Raw genomic sequence first — 23,143 nt, forward strand, 5'->3', positions numbered from 1 at the left:
CGACAAAACCCCTTTTAAAAATGGTTTCGGTGACGATGTGTATTGGTATCTGTGCTTCCGCCTCCGCGTCTTGCCCCCATTCATTATGGGGGTAGATTAAAATAATTTAGAAAAAGTAGAAAAATTATTTGCTTTTGGGTATCATAAAGATCTAGAAAAGATATTGAGATGTGATTAAATAATAGTGTTTCATGTACCTTATATGGATGCCAACTCTTTCTATCTTTTAAACCTAATTAAGTACATGTGTTTTTGTTTTTTGTCTTGTCTTAGTCTTAATTATTAATACCTCCAATTATTTAAGGTAACAGGACATATTATTATTAGGAGATATGACTTTGGATTTTGGAATGAGAATTTTGACTTGAAAAAAAATATCAAAATGTATAGTTTCAATGGATAAGATGTTTACCATATCTATCAAATATATCTTCTTCTTGCTTCCTAGCCTCAAGTTAACTTAAATTAATATCTTGTGTTAATGTATAAAAAATATTAAAAATTATAAGTTTTTCTTTGAAATTAAACAACAATGATGTCTTTGTTACTAAATTTTGTTTCCTAACTATTTTTGGTGATCTGAGATGATAACAAAAGGTTAGAAAAGGGGGTCGGAGTCCAGCGAATCCTCCTTGATACCTAAGTCAAAATGGTACTTGAGAAAATATGAAAGCTAGAAAGCAATTGAATATGAAAGAGAGTATTGAGAATGACGTGCCTAAATCCTTAATTCACAAGCTATTTATAGGTAATTCAGAGTAATGTGCTTTACACGTGACAACTCCTCAATGGATTCGAACACTATCCTTCCTATTGTGCCGCATTAAGTGGAAGCTGAGAGCGTATCTTTGGGATCCAAAACAATTATTGGTCTACATGTCCGCCTAGACAGCTCTCAAAGAAGCTTTCTTCGATGTTAAGCTTTCTCGCTTCAACTCTATGGGATTAATAAACTTAGACCCAGATGGTAGATCTGGGCCTTAAATTACTGCTTAAGCGTTTCAGGTCTATTTATTTGCATCGTATCAATAGCTATTTCTAACCGATTCCATATCATTGACACTAAATCTGTTATATATTCTGAATAGATTGTAATTTTAAACAGAAAATATATATTTTATAAATTTCTATCAGTATTTTTTAATTTTATTTTTTTATTTCAATTCCGAGTCAGAAGATCAATGTTCCAATCGTAACTCCGACATCTACCCCTAAATAGATGTATCATAATTTTCCTATTCAATATAATGGATGATCTAATCCATCACCCTTTAAATTAGTTGGATATGTCAAACTCAAATTATTTCAATTGAAAATGGAAAGTTTTTACAATATAATTGAATTTAAATAAGGAAAATATCTCTTTTGAAAAGGTGAAAAATAAGAATAACAATAGGGTTCATCATACAAATATATAGTGTGGTGTACTATTGCATGATTTTTAGAATTATTACTATAATATATAATATATATATCAAGGTTGCTAAAAGTGGGTACAGTACTTCCAACTAATATGAAAACATAAATGTAATAAAAACATTTTTCAATTTTTAGATTAATAATTGTAACCTATAGTAATTTAATTTAATATTATTTTTAATTACCATAGATAGGAAAAAGGTTCAACTTGATAGCATATACCAAGAGTAGGGTGCCTACCTATAGATTGATCATATATATCATTCAAATAGCTGCTATTTTAATCATCAAGTTGTATATTATATAGTTATATATATACTAGGTAGTTGTTAATTTAATTTTAATGTCACTTAGTTCAAGATAATATATAAACTTATTATATATATCTTTGTAATGCGTGTTGAAACGTGGACGAACATAGCCTCACTATACTTTATACTAAAATTAGTAACATGAGATTTTCAGGATTTAAAGTTATTTAATTCCTTTATTTAATGTTTGTTATTAGCTATATTTACGAATATTATTAGTACTATTTAAAACAAATATTCATACATTTCTCAAAAAAAAAAAAAAAAGAATTTATACATAATTATTTTTAATATTAACCAAACGTTTTATATCTATTGTATTATTAATCAAACAATTTATATCTATTGTTTGAAATAAAATAGTAAAAAAAAATTGCAAACACATAATAAATCTCTTATTTTAACTTATACATCATGCTCGTTGAATATTATGAGCTGTATGTTTGCAAACTAAAAATTTATGAATTGTCATGAGTTTGATACCATATAAAAGTTGTGTTAAATTTATCTCTTGACGATAGTATTTATCAGATAATCAATTGCATTAAGTTGATAGTTAAAATCTAAATGTATTTTTTTTTATTGATACATAGCAAAGTTGTTGAATGCATCATGGACTCGAAATATATACAACACAGATCCATTTTATCATGTCTTCAAATTCTATTATTAAATTGGGACGGTTATGACATATTCGACCATAGCTACTTATCCAACAACTTTAATACCATGATAATAAACCAATTAAGCAGTTTATAGTTAAAACCTATGAATATCTTTATTGTTAGATGATTGGTAAAGTCAAATATTAACTTTTATTATTATCTTTGATACACTTATTAATACCTATTGATCTTGAAATGTGTACAACGTATTTTCATCTTATTGTATGATAACATGCAAATATTATCTGTTAGGTTTGTGAATAGATCTTGGACCGAATGACCCAACTCTGATGTGGAAGGATCCAAATCTTGCATTGCGATTATAATTCATAGCCCTTGGATGTCCGACATGGATAGGTTTGTAGTAACTTCCTATTAAGACATTACTTCTAAATAGAAGTGAAATCCTACTCTAATTAGGACAATAACAGACTACCTCATATAGGGCTTGAAAAGATTCCAGGTATGTTTTGACATACTTTTATTTATTTTTCTTTGTTTTATCTGTTTTTTTTTTAAAAACATATAGAGTTCTTCGTTTATAGCCTCGTTTATAGTCTCGTTTGTTTATTTTAAAAGAAGTAAACCGCACGTAGGAAGAACTAGAGATTCGACCACCAAAAATCTATTAGTTATGAGAATTGAAGTTGTGGACTTTTTAATTGAAAAGGTTGTGATATGTCTGACAAGTGTAGTGATAGAAATCCGTATTGGTAGGGTTTGATTGGTTTAAGAAGTAAAGAAGCAGAAAACCTAGGTAACAGACACACAAATCAAATCCTAGGTTTGAACGAAATTAATTAATTAATAATACTTATAATTAAGCAACAGATGTCCAATAAGAGCATTTCATTAGTTAAGACAGGAACTGGTGGCATCATTACAACTGTTGGCCTAAGATGCTCTCTATTATTGAGTTGCTGTTATTTGGACACAACTTTCAAGAATTCCACATTTGTATATTTTGACTGCCCACAATTCCATTTGCCTAATTCTTGGTGTCAAAAAGAGTTTGATAAAGACTGCTAGACACCCACACAACAGGCCATACATCTCAATATATATATATATGGACAGGTGTCAACGGATCCAAAATTCACTAACAGAGATACTTCAGTATAGTTACATTATTATAATTTACGATAACTCCTAACATAAATATGAACTTAAAGATGTTCCATGATAAATGGGATTGTCAGAATTCGAATTTTCGACCATTTAATCCAAGAGATTATAATATCATGTTAATGAACTATTTGAATAAAAAAATTAAGTTCATACTTTTAATATTGAATAATAGTTTTTAATATGATCTTGACGCATTGATCATTACTAGCCCAATACTATAACTGTTTAAGTAGCCTTATAGTGAAAGAAAATATGTTGTTTTCATTTTATTGTTCTCTTTCATGTCATTTTTATAAAAAGTAGTCCATTTTTAATATGTGGATCATCCTAATTTATAAAATATATTATTTTAATTAATTAAATGCTATTTTTTTTTTATGAGAGGGACATAGAATGGAGATAAAAGATTTTCTTTCTCTTGTAGTAGTAGATCCATGATTCAGTGATAAAGAGTTTTTCATTTTCATGGATGTTCAATTGGGATTTTTTAAGTATTTATATATAACATTCGAGCTCAATACTATTTAGATTTTGTCCGCTTTGACCTAAATCTAACACCTTGGGTCTCATGGTTTTAAAATACAACTACATGTATTAGATTCCCAACTTACTAATAAGCTTCAGTCACTCTCTCTCCATTTTCGATATGTGATTCAGTTCACTACTGCCCCATCTCCATCCGTTTAAGGGTCGCTCTTTACTTAGTCTTTCTATCATGTAGCCACCCACTCCGGACCAGATCGTTACAGACTTTCCAGCTCCCATCTACATGTATTAGACCTACCAATTGTAACATGTTGAGCATATATATACTATGTAGATATTGCCAGCTTTGAGCCAAATCCAACACATTGGTCATTACGTCTTTAAAATGCATCTACATGTATTTAATACACACATTACTAATAAAACCACAATCACTCTCTGTTGATTTCTGACGTAGGATTCAGTTCATTCTTGTAGATCTGAGACTGACTGTATAGTTATTCGATAATGAGGGAGTATTTAAATCCCCATCTAACCTGGTAGATCTTAGACTGACTGTATAGTTGGAAGCAACAGAGATATAGTTAAGAGTAGTTGTTTTTTCTGATGTTGTCATAGTTATCCATAATCAACCAATTATATTTTGAAAATGGACTATACTTCCTTGCTGCACACGAGGGAATGCTATTATTTCTAGCTGAATTATTGTTATTTTAAGAGCATGCCTCAGTGACATCATGTGCCATATAATTAACATTTACACTTTACCATTATTACCACCCTTTTTTTCTTCTTTTTATTCGATAACTAAATATACAGTTATATACCATATATATATATATATATATATATATATATAGAAAATATCCTTGAAGAATGTGTTATTTTTTAACAATTTAAACATCTGAGTTCTTGATTTTAAGAGTTCGAGTTCTTCCAGAGGCACCCATAATTTGTTAATAATTTAAACACCTCAATTAAGAGTTTGAGTTTTACTAATTAGGTTAATTATTATTATAATTATTAAATGAATCTTTGACATTAATGCTCTAAAGAAGGTTTCGCTATTTGATTTTGACCCTGTTTGGTAAAAAGCTTCTTGAAATAAAATTAGATGTTTGAGCCACTTTAGAGATTTTGACTAGTCAAATCTCTAATTGTGCTATTCGGTAAATAGAGATTTGAAAGAGCTTATTGGTACAAAAAGCTAATTTTGAAAAATCTCATTTTAGGAGCTTTTTTAATTAGCTTATTGTTCAATCTCTTTTGAATACCATTTTTACCTCTAATTATTACCCTTTAATTCTAAATAAAGAGTTTACCATGTTCTTATATGTCATTTTACACAAACAAATATTAGCAATCAGCTAAATTTGCCAAACAAGTTTACACAATCCGCTAATCAAATCAGCTAACCAAAAAAATAATCAGCTAACAGGGTCTTTATTCACAAAATATATAAAATTTATATACACTCCAATGTTAGAGTTATTAACAATCCTAATTACATATTCCTACACAAGAACATTACATAAATCAAAACTAATTATATAAACCTTCCTTTATAAGACTTCTACCCCATATCAACCTTCCCCATGTACATCTCTATCACCCTCCCTCAAGTATATTAAAGGCCTGATTGGATGGAGGGTTTAGAGGGGTTAGTAAGGGAAGGGTTAGTAAGGGTTGATAGAAACCCTTGTTTGGGAGGGGGAAGGGTTAGTAAGGGTTTCTATAAACCCATGTTTGGAACACACAAAAATTAGAAGGGTAAGGGTTTGGAGGGGTTTTGAAGGGTTTCTTTTTAAGAAATTCCATCCAATTTTCAACCCTCCAATTTGGTGGGTTTGGAAGGGTTAGAAATTACCCTTCCCTTTCCTTACCTTTCCCTACCCTTCTCTACCCTTCTTTTATTAACCATTCCCTACCCTTCATCCAATCAAGCCCTAAATGTATTTTTTATAAATGCTTAACTTGTGACAAAGAATCTAGAAGTGATCCGTAGACAAATATTTAATAAGAACATCAATAACTTAATCTATTGTAGAAATATAGTAAACATGGAGAAGACTTTTGGACATACAATCTCGAACAAAGAAAAAAAACCAACCTCAATGTGTTCGCTCCATTCATGAAAGATAGGATTAACAATAGAATAAGTCACTGGTGAAAAAATAGGCATTAGTGATGCCACCATAGCAACGGTTAAACAAATATTCAACGCAAATGATATTTAAATGTAGCATTTGTGACACGCCAATATAACGAGCATCACAAATGACTGTCAACAGTGACACATGTAGATAACATGCGTCATTATTGATGGTTACTAGCGACGCTAGTAGGGAACAAATATCACTATTGACCCTTAATCGTTTTTATAATTTATGTAAATATAGACTATAGTGACATCTATTCAATCGGTGTCGCTAATGATCGGTCAATAACGACGCATGTACGCAACATGCATCGTTATTCATCGTTTTACTAATTTATATAGCAGTCAATAGCGATGCACGTTGGGTACTCGCATGGTTATTGACTGTTAGACCTCACACGACATGTGAGAATGTCTGTACAATAGTCAATTGCAATCCGCATGCCCAACGTGTGTTGCTATTTATCGTGTTATTAATTTCTATAAATGTCATTAGCGATGCATGTTGGGCACACAAATAACTATTGACTGTTAAACCTCGCACAATGTGTGGAAAATGTGATACGATGTGCGGAATGCTAACACTACACCATTTTCCCTCTCACATGACATGTCACAAGATATATGACAGACATTTATTTTCATGTCGTCTAAATGTTTTTCGCGATAGTATAATAAATTTATTTCATCTGAACGTTTAAGTCCAAACAACCTCAAATCACATGTGGCGTTACGATGACACACGTTTGTTATCCCTAAAAAACGTGATTTTAATTGAAAAAGTACATAATAATCATATGACACTAGTTATATATGATTGTCATGGTTGTCTGAAAATAAAAAAGCAGCAAACTATTATAAGTTTCGTGGGGGAGCATAAAGTTAGCAAATTTATTTAGCGCGCACAAATTGAAAGGGAAAAGGTCATTATGAATAAACACACTCTTTCACTCGTCCTCTTCATTGAGCTAACCTCTAAAAACCCTAAACTCAACTATATCTTCTCCATTATCATCTACATCTTCTGAATCGCCTTCTTCCTCATGAATTTTTCATCTTGGTAAGTATTTTATTAGGGTTTATTTAAGTAATACGTTGTATTCAAATGTTAAATATGTGAAATTAATATACTATCTGCATGTTAGTTGGACCTCATCTACTGCATATTCATTCAATAATTTGAAGTTTTGTTGATTAACTGTAGGTATCTTCATTTTTAAATTAGGGTTCGATCGGGATGAGCTCATCATTTGCGCTTGCTTTTGCTTTATCTCTCTTGTTAGTTAGACGTTACTTTTACTTTTTCTATAATTGTATTTTGTTTTCCAAACTTTAATTTCATAGAGAGTGTTTATTCTCTCCTTCAATTCAAATGCAATTCCGTTTAATTGCAAACTTATGATTGTTCCTACTTTAAATTTAAAGGCATGTATATAAAAAAAAAAAAACAAGTATTAAAAAGTATATATGTAAATATATTGATGTTTTGTTTAGAGGAAATTACATCAAAAAATCAGATTTTAGTTTTTATTTACATTTATGAAAATCATTTATATGTATACGATTTCAAATATTAAAATATCAGAATATTCCAACTTTAATTTTGTTTTTATCAAATTTTCAGTTAGTCACTTATAGGAAAAAAAACAGTTTTTAAAAAAATCTATCTAATTTGACATTTTAATAAATTTGTTTAAGAGAATGAGACACTTGTAAATAATTTATCAATTCTAACTATGGTGTAATTTATTTTTTATTTTTTATTTATTAGTCAGATCCTCGAAGACATTAACCATTTTAGAGTTTTATTTAGGGAAAAGTACGAAAAAAATGTTTGTGGTTTGCCCAATTTATAAACAGAAGCATGTGGTTTAAAAGTTTACAAATAAAGGTTTGTGGTATATTTTATTTAGAAAACAAAGTATTACAATTACACATTTAAGTTCTAATTACAACTAAATACATTTTTATCTTAAAAAAAATTATTCTTACATATCAGCAAAACACAACCTCCGAAAAAAACTTCCTAAATCGAAAAAATAAATAATATGATTGAATATCACGTTTTTTTACTAATCTGACAGTTTACGAACTAAATTGATATTTAAGTCATTTTACATAGTTGCAATTTGATTTTTGGGTCTATGTTTTGTCAATATATAAATGTAATTGAAAAAAAAAAATTAAAAAACGCTCTTATTGTCATCAATTACTTAAAAGTTTAATTTTACATATTTTGTTTTGTAAAAAAAGCAAACCACATACCTCTATTTGTAAACTTTTAAACCATGGACCTCTATTTGCAAATAAGGCAAACCGCGAGCATTTTTTTCGTACTTTACCCTTTTATTTAATCTTAAAACCTTAGTATATTGGTAACTTTGCACAATATATGTATTCAAATTTTATAAAAGTACGAAGCTACGAAGGTTTGAACTCTAGCCTCTTGAGATCAGGCCCATGCATATTATTGCACCATTCAATTCAAAAATTTAAGGTAATAATTTAATAATAATAATAATAAGGGAAAAGTACGATAAAAATGCATATGGTTTGCCCATTTTGCAAACAGAGATATGTGGTTTAAAAGTTTACAAATAAATGTCTGTGGTATGTTTTATTTATAAAACAAAGTATTACAATTACGCAGTTAAGTTCTGACTACAACTAAGGACATTTTTATCTTAAAAAAATTTATTATTAATATTAGCAAAACATAACCTCCGAAAAAAACAACTTACTAAATCGAAATAATAAATAATATGGTGGAATTTTACGTTTTTTTACTAATCTGACAGTTTATGAACTAAATTAATATTTAAATTCATTTTATACCGTTTCAATTTGATATTGGGATCTGTGTTTTGTCAATATATAAATATAATTTAAAAAAATTTAAAAAATGCTCTTATTGTCATCAATTACTTAAAAGTTTAATTTTAAATACTTTGTTTTGTAAAAAAAACATACCACATATCTCTATTTGTAAACTTTTAAACAACGGACCTCTATTTGCAAATAAGGTAAACCACAAGCATTTTTTTCGTACTTTACCCTAATAATAATAATAATAATATAATAATAATAATAATAATAATAATAATAATAATAATAATAGTAAGTTACTCAAGGCAATACTATAAATTTAGATAGTAGATTGTTTGTTTTGTTCCAAAAAATTTAGGTATGAGTAGATTTACGTACTTTTGATGCCGGGATAAATTATAGATCTTGATGAGAATTTAAATAGAAATTTACAGGTTATTTATAAATAATGGCCAAATTTTGACGGAGTAGATAGTCAAATCTCAAACCCCAAACCACTCGGACTAATTCTTATTGGTTAAATAGTACATTGTTAAGATTAAAATTACAAATTAGAACTTCAACAAAGTATATAATAATAATCATAATAATAATAATTTTTTTTTTTTGACAATAATAATAATAATAATTGAATGGTTCAATTCGAGTATTGAAGGTAAATAAAAAATTTCCAAAGGAAGATTGATATGTCCGAGTGTGAAATCAATGATTAAAGTGGGAACCTTTTTATATGCATGTAGCAATCATAAAATTAAATCCTTCATATAATATAAACTAAAATCAATTCATTCCTTCTTTGGAAACACGTACCTCTAACCCATTAATGTATGTAACTACTTAGTACCTTCTTTTTATTCCCTTTTTTGCCCTTTTTTATTATTCTCTACATAAATTTAATAACAATAATGCTAATAATAATCTTCCACCTTTGCCACTCATTCATTCATAACTTAAGTTTCCAATATTTCAATTATTCTACATTTATTTATATATAAAATATGTAACATCATAAACTTAAATATTTTCTATTTAATTAGATTTCTTAATAATTGCTTTTGCCCATAATAAACCAACTCATACCATCACAATCTATGCAAAAGACAAGAGAGCAAAAAGTATCATCCAAAATTATGGAATTCTTGTATTCCATTTTCTTAATTTCTTTTTTTTCCATTTACAATTTCTTAATTAAGAAAAAAAAGAAAAAAAAAGAAAAAAATACATATTCCAATCCACCCGTTGAGCAAGTATTATAGCTAGATAGGGTGGAACGGAACTCATATTCTTGTTAAATAAAAATAATTTATAATTTCACACTCCTCGTATAGATAATTTCTTCCATTCCACCAAACGTTTTAAGAAATCTTTAACCTGCATTAATCAATAATTAATTATAATTAAATTCCGCAAAAAGAAATATCATTAAATTTAATTAATTAATATATGATTATTGAATGAAGAACTTGCCTCAGCTGGCTCTTGTAAAGAATATGATGCATTTGTTTCCTTTGGAAATTTAGATACAAGAATCCCAAGGCCTTGCCCTCTGTTTCGTAAAACCTTGAATGCGTCTTCGTCGGTACGATCATCTCCGATATAGACGGGTAAAACATCGTTAGAATTAGCGTAACCTGAGAAGAAAAAATTAATGTCATTATATGCATTGATTATTAATGATTATTGTTGTAAAGAATAAATAAGATTAATTTAATTTAATTTAATTTATTAATTACCGAGTGATTCAAGCAAAAATTCAAGGGCTTTGCCCTTATCCCATTTAATGGTTGGTCGAATTTCAAAAACCTGTTAATTTGAAAATAAAATAAGATTAATTAGGTACATTTAAAAATATAATAAAAAAGATAATATAATTAAGAGTATTTAATTAATTAATTAATAATTACCTTTCTCCCTTGAGTCAGTCGAAGCATGGGATAATCGGTAAGTACTGATCTAACTTCTTCAGCTAATTCCTCCCACATCTGGTTTTAGCAAAATAATAATAATAAGTATTTTTTTAATTTTGGATTTTTTATTCAAAAAAGAAAATAATAATTTTCCTCAAAAAAAAAAATAATAATAATAAAAATATATAATTTATACCTTTTCCTCAACACATCTAAAGTGGACAGCGAGGCAAAATTTGTTATTTTCCACTTTTGCTCCTGGGATCGATTTTGTTTTTTCTTCTAAAATTTTACACACCTGAATTTTCCAAAATTAATAGATAAATAAGAATTTATTCCAATTTCATGCATGCAATTTTTTACTTATTATAGTAACTCCATACTAAATAAGATAAAAAAAAAAAACACACTAACCTCATCAATCATGGGCAAAAATTTACCAGCAGGTTGAAACAACAGAGATTGATGGTCCTGAAATATTCCCAAATATTCATAAATATTAATATCAACATTATATTAAATTTTTTTTTTGTTTAAATTGAGTCTGTATTTCTTATATTGAACTACCTTCTTGTAACTACGTCGTTTAGACGGTCCTTTTATGTCCATACCATGGCTGCCAGCATAGTAAAGTCCTGCTAATTTTACAAAGCTATAAACCTGCAATTTTCACAAAAACATTATTATTATTATAAGCGATAAATTTCTCACAGGATAATACGATTTACAGAAATAATCCGTTTATTTTTGCTTTATTAATTACCTTGTCCCTGCACCTTCCTGTGACTATAGCAGTAGGAAAATATCTTGCTACATCTCTAACTGCTTCTCTCATCTAATCAATGGAAAATAAAATCAAAATCAGTGAACTAAACAAAAATAAATAAATAAATAAATAAAATCGTAATAGAAATATAAAGAAGTAGAAACTAACTTCACGAGTCATGAATGCTCGATCAGGATCTTCAACAATGGGGGAAAGAGTACCATCATAATCGAGAAACATAACGATTTTCTTTCCTTTCGAAGCATTCGCTATCTGCTCGAACATATTCAGAGCTGAAGGATGATTTCTCTGATAATACAGCAAAATCATTTTAATTAAATCAATTGTAAAAGAAGATTTGAGTAAACGAAAGAAAAATTAAGAACACTTACGATCCAGGAATCGGAGATGTGTTCAGATTGGGGGAAATTGGATTTGAGACGAGTAGGAGAAGAATCTCGCATGGAATCAACCCAGGCAATAGCATTGGAAGGATGAGAAGAGAAGAGAGAATCAGGTAAGATTAATCTGATTCGGAAATCGACAGTGCAGGGTTTTGAATCGGACGGAACTCCATTTTTGTTCGTCATTTTTGGGGGAAATGAAGAAAACAGAGAGGAGGAGGAGGAAGAAGAAGGGATGCAACAGAGAGGAGGGAGAGGGAGTTAATAAAGGGATGAAAAAGGTGGAAAAGAAAAAAAAAAAAAACCACACGCGGAAGAAGGGAGGGGTAGGAATGGTAAATTGACAGAAGTTGGGCCACTAACTGATAAAACAACCACATATCATAATCTTCAATTATTATTTATTTACTTTCTAGTTAAATAAAATGAAACTTACTTGAGGTGTCTTTCTTCTAAGTCGGCCATGTAAAAACACCTTTAAAAGGGTTTGACATTTTATTTGTCTTTTTTATTTTTTACACAGGAAAGGAAAAGGGAAAAATATATTTACTTGAGGTGTTATAATAAGTCGGCTATGTTAAAACATTCTGAAATCCTATGACATTTAAAAATTGTTTGATTCTGATTCTTGGAGGAGTTAGAGAATATATTGTTTGATTAAATTTATTAAAAAGCAGATTTTAATTCTTTAATGGAAAAAATGTAATTCTTGTAGATTTTAAAGAATTTTTTTTTTTTGAGAAAAGTATAAAAATTAATTATATGGTTTGATTGATTTATATAAAAAATAGTTTCTGTTAAAATATTTATAAAAAAAAAGACTTATATCTTGTACAGTTTATAAATTCAATCATTTCGTTAAAAAAAAGTGCAATTTGAACTAATTAAAAAGATTAATTTTTTAAATTAACCAAAATATAAGATCTAACTTTGAAAATTAACTAATCAAAAAATGTTTAATAAATTATTTAGATGCACATTTCGCAAAGCATTAAAATTTATTTTTATACTTTTAAACCACGAGAACTGTGATTGCAAATCAGTCAAACTAGATGGTTTTTTTAACCAAATTATCATTTTTACTTTTATTTATTAATTTACAACATTCATTTTCATGAAAAAATTCTCAATTTCTACTTATCAATCGATTAAAATCTAAAAGTTGAAAACAACACCAAAAAAAAAAGACAGATGCAAGGAGAATGCTAGAAAATTCTATAAAAAAAATATGTAAGAACATTAATATTTTTTATAAAAATACCAACAATTATCAACTGAACACCCAAAAATCAAACAACAACAACAACAAAGCCTTAGTCCCGAAATGATTCGGGGTCGGCTAACATGAACCATCATATAAATCCGTGAAAATCAAGTCATGTCAGCGACACAGATTCGCTCCCTCCACTCCGTCCTATCCACTACCATATTTTCCTCAATTCCCAATAAACTCATATCACTCTCGATCACCCTCCTCCAAGTTTGCTTAGGTCTTCCCCTACCCCTCACCACTACATCCCTTTGCCACTCTTCGGTTCTCCTAACCGGCGCATCAAGCGCTCTACGTCTCACATGGCCAAACCACCTTAGTCGGTTTTCTCTCATTTTATTCTCAATAGATGTGACCCCTACTTTTGTCCTAATTATTTCATTACGCACCCGGTCCTTTCTCGTGTGACCACACATCCATCTCAACATACGCATCTCCGCCACCGACATCTTATGGATGTGGCAGTGTTTCACTGCCCAACACTCCGTACCATATAACAATGCTGGTCTAATTGCCGTCCGGTAGAATTTTCCCTTCAATCTATTAGGCATGCCGGGATCACAAAGGAAACCCGTAGCACTCTTCCACTTCGACCAACCAGCTTTAATCCTATGAGCAACATCTCCATCTACTTCTCCATCCGTTTGGATAATAGATCCTAAATACCGGAAGCAATCCGAGGCCTGAACAACTCTCCCATCTAGGATGATTGTCCCTGCCTCCCTACTCCTACGGCCGCTAAACTTACACTCCAAATATTCTGTCTTACTTCGACTCAACTTAAAGCCTCTAGATTCTAGAGTTTGCCTCCATAGTTCCAACTCCATCTCCACTCCTTCTTTCGTCTCCTCAACCAACACAATATCATCTGCAAACAGCATGCACCATGGTATACCATCTTGAAGTGAACTTGTTAGTTCATCCATAACGATGGCAAAAAGAAATGGGCTTAGTGCGGAACCTTGATGCACTCCAATCGTAATAGGAAACTCTTCAGTCTTCCCAACACTAGTACGTACACTCGTGCATACTCCCTCATACATGTCCTTTATGATGTCAATATATTTTCGCGAAATGCCTTTCCTTATCAAGGCCCACCAAAGTACTTCCCTTGGTACCTTATCATATGCTTTCTCCAAGTCAATGAAAACCATATGCAAGTCTTTCTTCTTATTTCGATAGTGCTCCATTAATTGTCTCATTAGATGGATGGCTTCCATAGTTGATCTTCCCGGCATAAAGCCAAACTGGTTTTCCGAGATCTTCACCGTCCTCCTTAGCCTTTGTTCAATCACTCGCTCCCAAAGTTTCATAGTGTGACTCATTAATTTGATTCCCCGATAGTTGGCACAATCTTGGACATCGCCTTTGTTCTTATACAAAGGGATTAAAGTACTTTTCCTCCATTCTGATGGCATCTTATTGTTTCTCCAAATTTTGTTGAAGAACGTCGTCAACCATTCGATTCCTCTTTCTCCCAAACATCTCCAAATCTCAATAGGGATGCCATCAGGTCCTACTGCTTTCTTCAACTTCATCTTACTTAATGCCATTTTGACTTCACCCTTTTGAATTCTCCGCAGGCATTCATGATTTATCATATCGTGATGGATACTTATATCTCCAACATCTTGTTGGCGATCTCCATTAAATAAGTCATCAAAATAGGACCTCCATCGTTCCTTGATATCCTTATCTCCAACTAGGACTTTCTGGTCCACATCCTTCACACATTTAACTTTTCCGAGATCTCGCGTCTTCCTATCTCTCATCCGAGCAATTCTATATATGTCTCTTTCCCCTTCTTTCGTATCCAATCTTGTATACAGATCCCGATTCACCTTTGCTCTAGCATCTCGTATGACCTTCTTTACTTCCCTTTTAGCCTCTTTGTATTTTTCGTAGTTCTCGTCACTCCTACATTTCCCCAATAGTTTATAGGATTCTCTCTTACTCTTTACTGCTTGTCGTACTTCTTCTGTCCACCAAGATGTGTCCTTACCCGGTGGCATGCTACCTTTAGATTCCCCTAGAACTTCCTTCGCTACTTCCCTTATACTATGCTCCATCTTATTCCATATCGAATCTATATCTGAATCCATATTGCAAGTCCAAATATCTTTTTTCGTCATCTCATCCACAAATTTTTGTTGATTCTCCCCTTGCAATTTCCACCACTTAATCTTAGTCTCTACTTGAGGTGTTTGTTTTCTTATACATTTCCTACTTCGAAAATCTAGCACCACTACTCTATGTTGGGTTGTCGTACTCTCACCAGGGATCACCTTACAATCAATATAACTCTTTCTCCAAGCACTCCTTACTAAGAAGAAGTCAATTTGGCTCGCATTACCGCCACTCCGATAAGTCACTAAGTGGGATGTTCTCTTCATAAACCATGTGTTCATGATACTCAAGTCATAGGCTGATGCGAATTCCAAAATATCATTTCCTGCTTCATTCTTATCTCCAAAACCATACCCTCCATGAACACTCTCAAACCCATCTCGCCTAGAACCCACGTGTCCATTGAGATCACCCCCTAGTACCATTTTTTCATCCCTAGGAACCTGTTGCACCACTTCCTCTAAGTCATCCCAAAAAGCTTGTCTTATAGACACATCTAATCCTATTTGTGGCGCATATGCACTAATGACATTCACAACCTCATCCCCTATCACTAGCTTAACACTCATAATTCTATCGCTCTTCCTAGACACCGCTACTACCTCATCAATATACTCCCTATCAATAAGAATACCTACTCCATTTCTACCCTTATCCTTTCCTGAGTACCAAAGCTTATAACCCCAAGGAGCTATCTCTCTAGCCTTAGCTCCAACCCACTTGGTTTCTTGTAGGCATAATATATTTATTCTCCTCCTCTTCATAACATCTACAATTTCAGCTAATCTTCCTGTCAAAGAACTTATGTTCCATGTCCCAAAGCGTAACCTACTACCCTTACCCCTACCCCTACCATTACCGTGGACTAGCTTATTTACCCGCAACCCTTGCATATTTGACACCACCCCCGGGTCCTGGGGTGGCGCGCCGCTTCGGGGCGACGACCTAGCAACCCTTGCACATTTATCACTACACCCGGGTCTAGGAAGTGTAGCGCGTCGCTGAGTAGGGAACGCCCCAACGGTATTTATATTATGGTTCATGTCATAAGATGTGACTAAGTTTTACGCTGGCCGCCACAAACCTACCGCAACCCTCCTCCTTTGTCCGGGCTTGGGACCGGCTGTAAAGGCCACCAAGTGACCCTCACACGCGGAGTTGAACACCCAAAAATCAAAAAAAAAAAAAAAAAAAAAAAAAAACACATACATTGTTATTGAATACTAAATCCGTCACTACAACAATTACAATTGTCACAAACAACTACAATAATAACTAATGATAATAGTTACAATTTAACAGCTAAACCAAACAGTCATTTATTGTTTTTTTTTTTTCTTTCTGTTTTACTTCATATAGTGGTAATTAACATATAAGTGTTTTGGTTACTACGCCGTTAATAACTATTTTGAAAGGAGAACACAGTAACATCTGTGAGCTTCTAGATATTAATCTTTTCTTAAACCATGTGGGCCAAATTCTATTACATACTTTACCATTTAACTGATCTGAAAAAAAAAACAATTCTCATAATTTAAAAGTTTGCAAATAGAGATTTTGTGCTTCAGTCGATGCATCAATTTTTCATATATTAATTTTTTGGTGGATCCGTCCCAAAGTAAATGTGAATATTTAAAGGACTAAACTGTTAAATATAACAAAAATAAAGGAGTAAACGGTCTATTATTAAAATACTGAGTATAAATTTAGCCATTCATTTCTTGTGTAATATATTTTTTTAGAAGGTATAACACTTATTTGACTCTCCAAACTTAAGTTTGGAAGTTAATTAGAACCTTAAATTATTAAAATCATCAATTAAGTCTATGAACTAAGCAAAAATCATCGATTGAGTCCCCATCATAAGTAAAAATCACCAATTGAGTCCTTGTCGAAAATCATTCAGTTAAACAGTTTCAAACCCTCTTTTTCAAACTCATTTTGAGCCAACGGAGATATCATTACAGTCCATATCAAATAATCACACTTTCTGATTTTAAGATAAAATGATGAGTCAATTAATGATTTATACTTACTTTAGGAATATAATTCATGATTTTGATAGTATAAAATCCTAATTGACTTTGAAGTTTTAGTTTAGGAACTCAAATAAGCGTTATGCATTTTTAGAATTAATTTTATTTATGTGTCATGTGTCGTTTTTGTATTGGTGACTGCTGTTAATTTTCCAACAAAGTTAATTTTTCATTCAATATGAGTTGAATTTTATCTAATTTGATAGGTCAGTGGCCAAATATGACCAAATAATAGGTCAGGGGCCAAATGCACAAAGTTTGGATAGGTCAGGGGCCAAAACGTTCTTTAAGCCTCTTCTAATTATATATCTTAATAATAGAAAAAAAAAAGGAAACTTATATTATATGTATAAGTAATGAATTTAAATTATTTAGTTGGACGGTTCTATAAATAATTGACATTAGATTGTTTGAAAAATTAAAAGGAATTGCATGCTTTGAAAAAGTGATATCACATCAATGTACGAGAAGCACCAAAATCACATCAAGGTGTTTCAAATCAGTTATAAGTCTATTTCATAATTTTGTTTATCAACATTATTAATACAATTAACCCAAATTTCATGTACATTAAAACAAAAATATATATAAAAAATCAGTCAATGCAAGTTAATTGAAAATGACATTCCCAATTAAAAATAATAAAAAAAGATTATAGGGTGTTTGGTTGCTCATTTTCATGTTCCTGTTTGTCTTTTCACTTCAAAATGGAGAGTTTTAGGTGTTTGGTTAGTGATATCGTGTTTGCATTTTACACCTAAAAGCAGCTTTTTACAAAAATAGGAAATTTCTGCTTTTTAGAAAAATAGTTTTTTTCAACAGCAAACAGTAGGTAAAACAAATGGGTACTCCCATTTGTTATCTACGGTTTGTTGTTGCTGTTACGGTTTGCTGTTTGCTGTTGGACATGGATTCTCTGCTTTTGTAAAAAGCTGCTTTTCAGGTGTAAAAGACAAATAGGAGATCACTAACCAAACACCTAAAACTCTCCATTTTGAAGTAAAAAGGTAAACATGAGCATATAAAGTAGTTACCAAACACCCCCTTTAATAAATGTGATTTGGCTAATTATTATTTTCGTCAAGAACTGAGTATTCTATTAGTCACTAATTACACGTTTCATGTTTAATTAATTAATTAATAATTTTGTAATAGTAAATTAGTAGTCATTATATAGATGGTTAGACCATTTCATACGTCTGGAAATTCATTTTTTATTTAAAAAATTGAAGGAAATTGGGTAGGTAAAATTTGGATTCCAATATTCTGAAAAATGGTAGACTTGGTTGCACAATAATTACCGGCATTGCAATGAATTCAACGGTCAAAGATGTTCTCCAAATATATCAATTTATTTATTGGTCAATTCAGAATATATATAACCTTCATGAAACACCAATTATATATGATTTTTTTTTTTTTTTGAAACAATTATATATGATTTCTAGAGTCTTCAATGACCTTTATATTTAATATATAGTATGTTAGGTTCTTTCTTGACATTTAGTTGAGGTGGGGATGTGATGTAGATTGAAATCGACTGAAGGTTTTAATCGTAAACCAACAAAGAATACAAACTTCTCTAGCTAAACTAGAAGGATTGAGTAAACCCAAGGATTGATAATCCAAGCTAGGCTTTTGGTTTTAATTCATTCAAAAGTTAAGGAACATTACAAAGAGGAGGGTTTAAATACTCTCCAAAATAACAAGGATAAAGACCAAAAACCCATGAATAGGGTTTTGGGCAAAGTATGTGCCTAAGGGTAGGATGGGAAAGGAAAGAGTCCATGGTAGTTTAGTAAATAAAGGTTGGTGGCAAAACAGTAAATAAACACCAACAGTATTGGTCCCCTCTTGGTAAGAACTTGGAGGAGAAGTATTCTCTCAGCAGTCCACGCCCCGCGTGGGTCTTCGTACGCTCCGCGTAACGCGGCTCCTGATCCGGAAGAATCTTCGTGGAGGGCTTTACGCGTGGCGTTCCTGGAGTCACGCCCCGCGTGTTGGAGCTTCTGCTTCTGGTGACCAAGGTTGGTGAACTTCACGCGGAGCGTCTTCGGGACTACGCCCCACGTGCTGGCCCTCCTGGGTTGGTTTCTCCTCCGACGCCGAATCCACGCCCCGCGCCCCTAGGCGGACGCCCCGCGTTCCTGAGCTTCTAGGCACATCTTCGAGAATTTGTTCCTTCGCGCCCCGCGCCTTGGCGAGTACGCCCCGCGTGCTGGGCTGGTTCTCCCGGTTTTCACCATTCTCGTCTCTTGGCTCCGGGCTCGGGCTTAGTGAAAGGATGCCCTCATCATTCTCCCCTTCTTCGAAAGAGTCGGACTCCGCCCCCGATGCCTTGGTTGGCAACGTTCCCTCCGGCTTCCACAAGCTAAGATCATGCACGTTAAAAGAAGAAGACATTTTCCCAAGCCAATTGGGAAGGGTTAGTTAATACGCGTTGGCACTAATCTTCTTCGTGATCCGGTAGGGGCCATACTTCCTCGGCCTTAGCTTACTACTTGGGGCATGCATAAGACGTTCTTTGCCCAAGTATACCATCACCTCATCCCCCACCTCAAACTGTACATCTCGTCGGCGTTCATCCACCTTGGTTTTGACCCGACTATTCTTCTCCTCAATGCGATGTCGTACTTCTTGGTGCATTTTATGATAGTCGTTGGCCAAGTTATGTGCGGCTACGCTCTTCTTCTCCCCCTTGGGAACTTTGCTCAAATCAAGTGAGTGGTTGGGTGCCTTGGTGTATACTATCTCGAAAGGGGACTTCCCGGTAGTAGAACTCACGACGGAGTTGTAGGCAAACTCGGCTTGGGCGAGCACATAATCCCACATCTTGGGTTTGTCTCGACACTTGCTTCTCAATAAGTTTTCCAAAGTCCGGTTTACGACTTCGGTCTGTCCATCCGTTTGGGGGTGGGCCGTGGTGCTAAACTTTAATGTGGTTCCAAGAATGGCCCAAAGAGTCCGCCAAAAGTGGCTTACAAACTTCGTATCCCTATCCGACACTATGCTCTTCGGAACCCCATGTAGCCTCACTACCTCACGGAAAAACAACTTGGCGATGGCGGTGGCGTCATTAGTCTTCCTACACGGGATGAAATGGGCCATCTTCGAGAATCTATCCACCACCACAAAGATGGAGTCCATACCCCGTTGAGTTCTCTGCAACCCTAACATAAAGTCTATGGAGAGATCTTCCCAAATGGTCTCCGGTATTGGATGATGCATGCGTAATCCGGCATTAGTAGCATGCCCCTTGGAAGATTGGCACTCCTCACATCGCTCCACAATGTATGCCACATCCCTCCTTACTCTAGGCCAATAGTAACGGGAGTTAACCGCTTCAAAGGTTTTGTCTCTTCCAAAGTGTCCCCCAACACCCCTCCGTGTAACTCTCGGATCACTCTGTCCCGTATGGAAGTGTATGGGAGACACAATTGACTGCCCCTTATGAGGAACCCATCCACTAATTGATACCCACTCTCTTCGGTACCTCTCCTACATTTCTCCCATTCAAGCCCAAAGTCCGGATCCTCCTCATATTCTTCCTTGATGTGCTCAAAATCCACTAACTCCAAAGCCACTGTTTTCAAGAGGGTTATCCTACGGCTCAAGGCATCCGCCACTTTGTTTTGTTGACCCGCTTTGTGAAGAAGTTGATAAGGAAACTTATCCACAAAAGCGGACCATCTAGCACGCATGGAGCTCCGGAGTTGTTTTTGACTTCCCAAGTACTTGAGGGCTTGGTGGTCGGTGTACAACATAAACTCCTTCCCGATGAGATAGTGTTCCCACGTCTTGAGAGCCCGTACTACTGCATAAAACTCCTTGTTATAGGTGGCCCATTTTTGTCTTGATTCACATAATTTCTCACTGAAATAAGCTACGGGCCTCTTCTCTTGCATTAACACACCCCCAACTCCTACTCCACTTGCATCACATTCAACCTCGAAAAGCTTATCAAAATCTGGGAATGCTAAAACCGGAGCGGTACTTAGTTTTTCCTTTATCAAGGCGAGGCTGCTCTCCTGCTCATCTCCCCACTTGAAACCTCTACCCTTCTTCAAACATTCGGTCATGGGGGCCATAATGGCGCTGAAATTCTGGATGAACCGTCTGTAGAAAGTAGCCAACCCGTGAAAGCTCCTAATGTCCCCGACGGTCTTCGGAGTCGGCCACTCCCGAATTGCCCTAACTTTCTCTTCATCAACCCGGATACCACTCCCACTGACCACATACCCGAGGAACACCAAGCTTCCATCACAAAATCACATTTCTTAGTGTTGGCAAACAGTTGGTTCTCCCGAAGCAAGAATAGTACGGTCCTCAAGTGTTCCACATGTTCTTCCAATGTCTTACTATGGATGAGGATGTCGTCAAAGTAGACCACCACAAACTTACCAATCACCGGACGCAATACTTGGTTCATCAACCTCATGAATATACTCGGTGCATTGGTCATCCCGAATGGCATCACTAGCCACTCATACAACCCATCACGCATCTTAAACACCATTTTCCATTCATCTCCCGCCTTGATCCGGATTTGGTGGTACCCACTCCTCAAATCAATCTTGGAAAAGACCTTGGATCCGCTCAATTGATCAAGGATGTCATCAAGTTGGGGAATTGGAAACTTGTACCGAATAGTGATCTTGTTGATGGCCCGGCTGTCCACACACATCCTCCACGACCCATCTTTCTTGGGTGTCAACAAGGCCGACACCGCACATGGACTCATGCTCTCCCTAACATAGCCCATTCTTATCAGCTCTTCCACCTTCTCCTTCATCACCTCACTCTCTTTGGGGCTCATCCGATAATGAGGAAGACTAGGCAAGCTAGCTCCCGGTACAAGATCGATATGGTGTTGGATGTCCCGTAGGGGTGGTAGCCCATAAGGTAATTCTTCCGGGAACACATCATGGAACTCATTAAGCAAATTTCTGACTTCTTCCGGAACTTCCTCCCCTTCGCTACCTACCCTCTCCGACGGTGTACTAGATTTCACCATCACTACATAGACCGTTTGACTTTCCTCACACTCGTTAATGAACGCCTTGTGAGTTGGGCAAACGATCAACGTAGATTTCTCATTGCTTTTGGATTCCCCTACAAGAGGTGTAAGCACATAACGAATCCCATCCTTCACAAACCGATAGGTGTTCTTCCTTCCGGCATGGGTAGCATCCCTATCAAATTGCCACGGATGTCCCAACAATAGGTGGCAAGCATCCATCTCCACAACGTCACAATAGACTTCATCCCGGTACTCTCCTATCTCAAGAGGTACCCTACACCTTTGAGTGACTTTCAGCTCCCCGACATTTTTGATCCAACCCACACTATACGGACTCGGATGTGCTTCGATAACCAACCTAAACCTCTTAGCCGCTGTGTCGCTAATGATGTTCTCTTGGCTACCACTGTCAATAATCACATTGCACTTTACCCCTTGAACTAAACATCGAGTTCGGAACAATTGATGCCTTTGGTCCGTCTCCACTCTACTTGAGATCAAGAGTCTCCTCACAACATGTATGGCCTGCCCCCCTTCATACTCTCCCTCATACTCATCATCCACGGGATCACAACAAACATCCCTTTCATCATCATATTCATCATCATCGTCGTATCGCT

At 34.1% G+C, this 23,143-nt stretch overlaps 1 protein-coding gene across 1 annotated transcript; it reads right to left on the bottom strand.

The window, feature by feature from the left end:
* Window positions 1-10,109: 10,109 nt before the first annotated feature.
* Window positions 10,110-12,307, bottom strand: LOC136201554 (probable trehalose-phosphate phosphatase D). The gene is made up of 10 exons (XM_065992242.1): window positions 12,059-12,307; window positions 11,835-11,975; window positions 11,664-11,735; window positions 11,468-11,560; window positions 11,315-11,371; window positions 11,097-11,198; window positions 10,898-10,975; window positions 10,727-10,796; window positions 10,461-10,624; window positions 10,110-10,364 (listed from the first exon to the last, which is right to left on the bottom strand). The coding sequence occupies exons 1-10, from the start codon at window positions 12,254-12,256 to the stop codon at window positions 10,305-10,307; spliced, it is 1,035 nt and encodes a 344-aa protein (XP_065848314.1). The 5' UTR covers window positions 12,257-12,307; the 3' UTR covers window positions 10,110-10,304.
* Between the last annotated feature and the right edge of the window lie 10,836 nt (window positions 12,308-23,143).

This window comes from Euphorbia lathyris, chromosome 7 (genome assembly GCF_963576675.1).
Source record: "Euphorbia lathyris chromosome 7, ddEupLath1.1, whole genome shotgun sequence".
Lineage (NCBI taxonomy): Eukaryota > Viridiplantae > Streptophyta > Magnoliopsida > Malpighiales > Euphorbiaceae > Euphorbia > Euphorbia lathyris.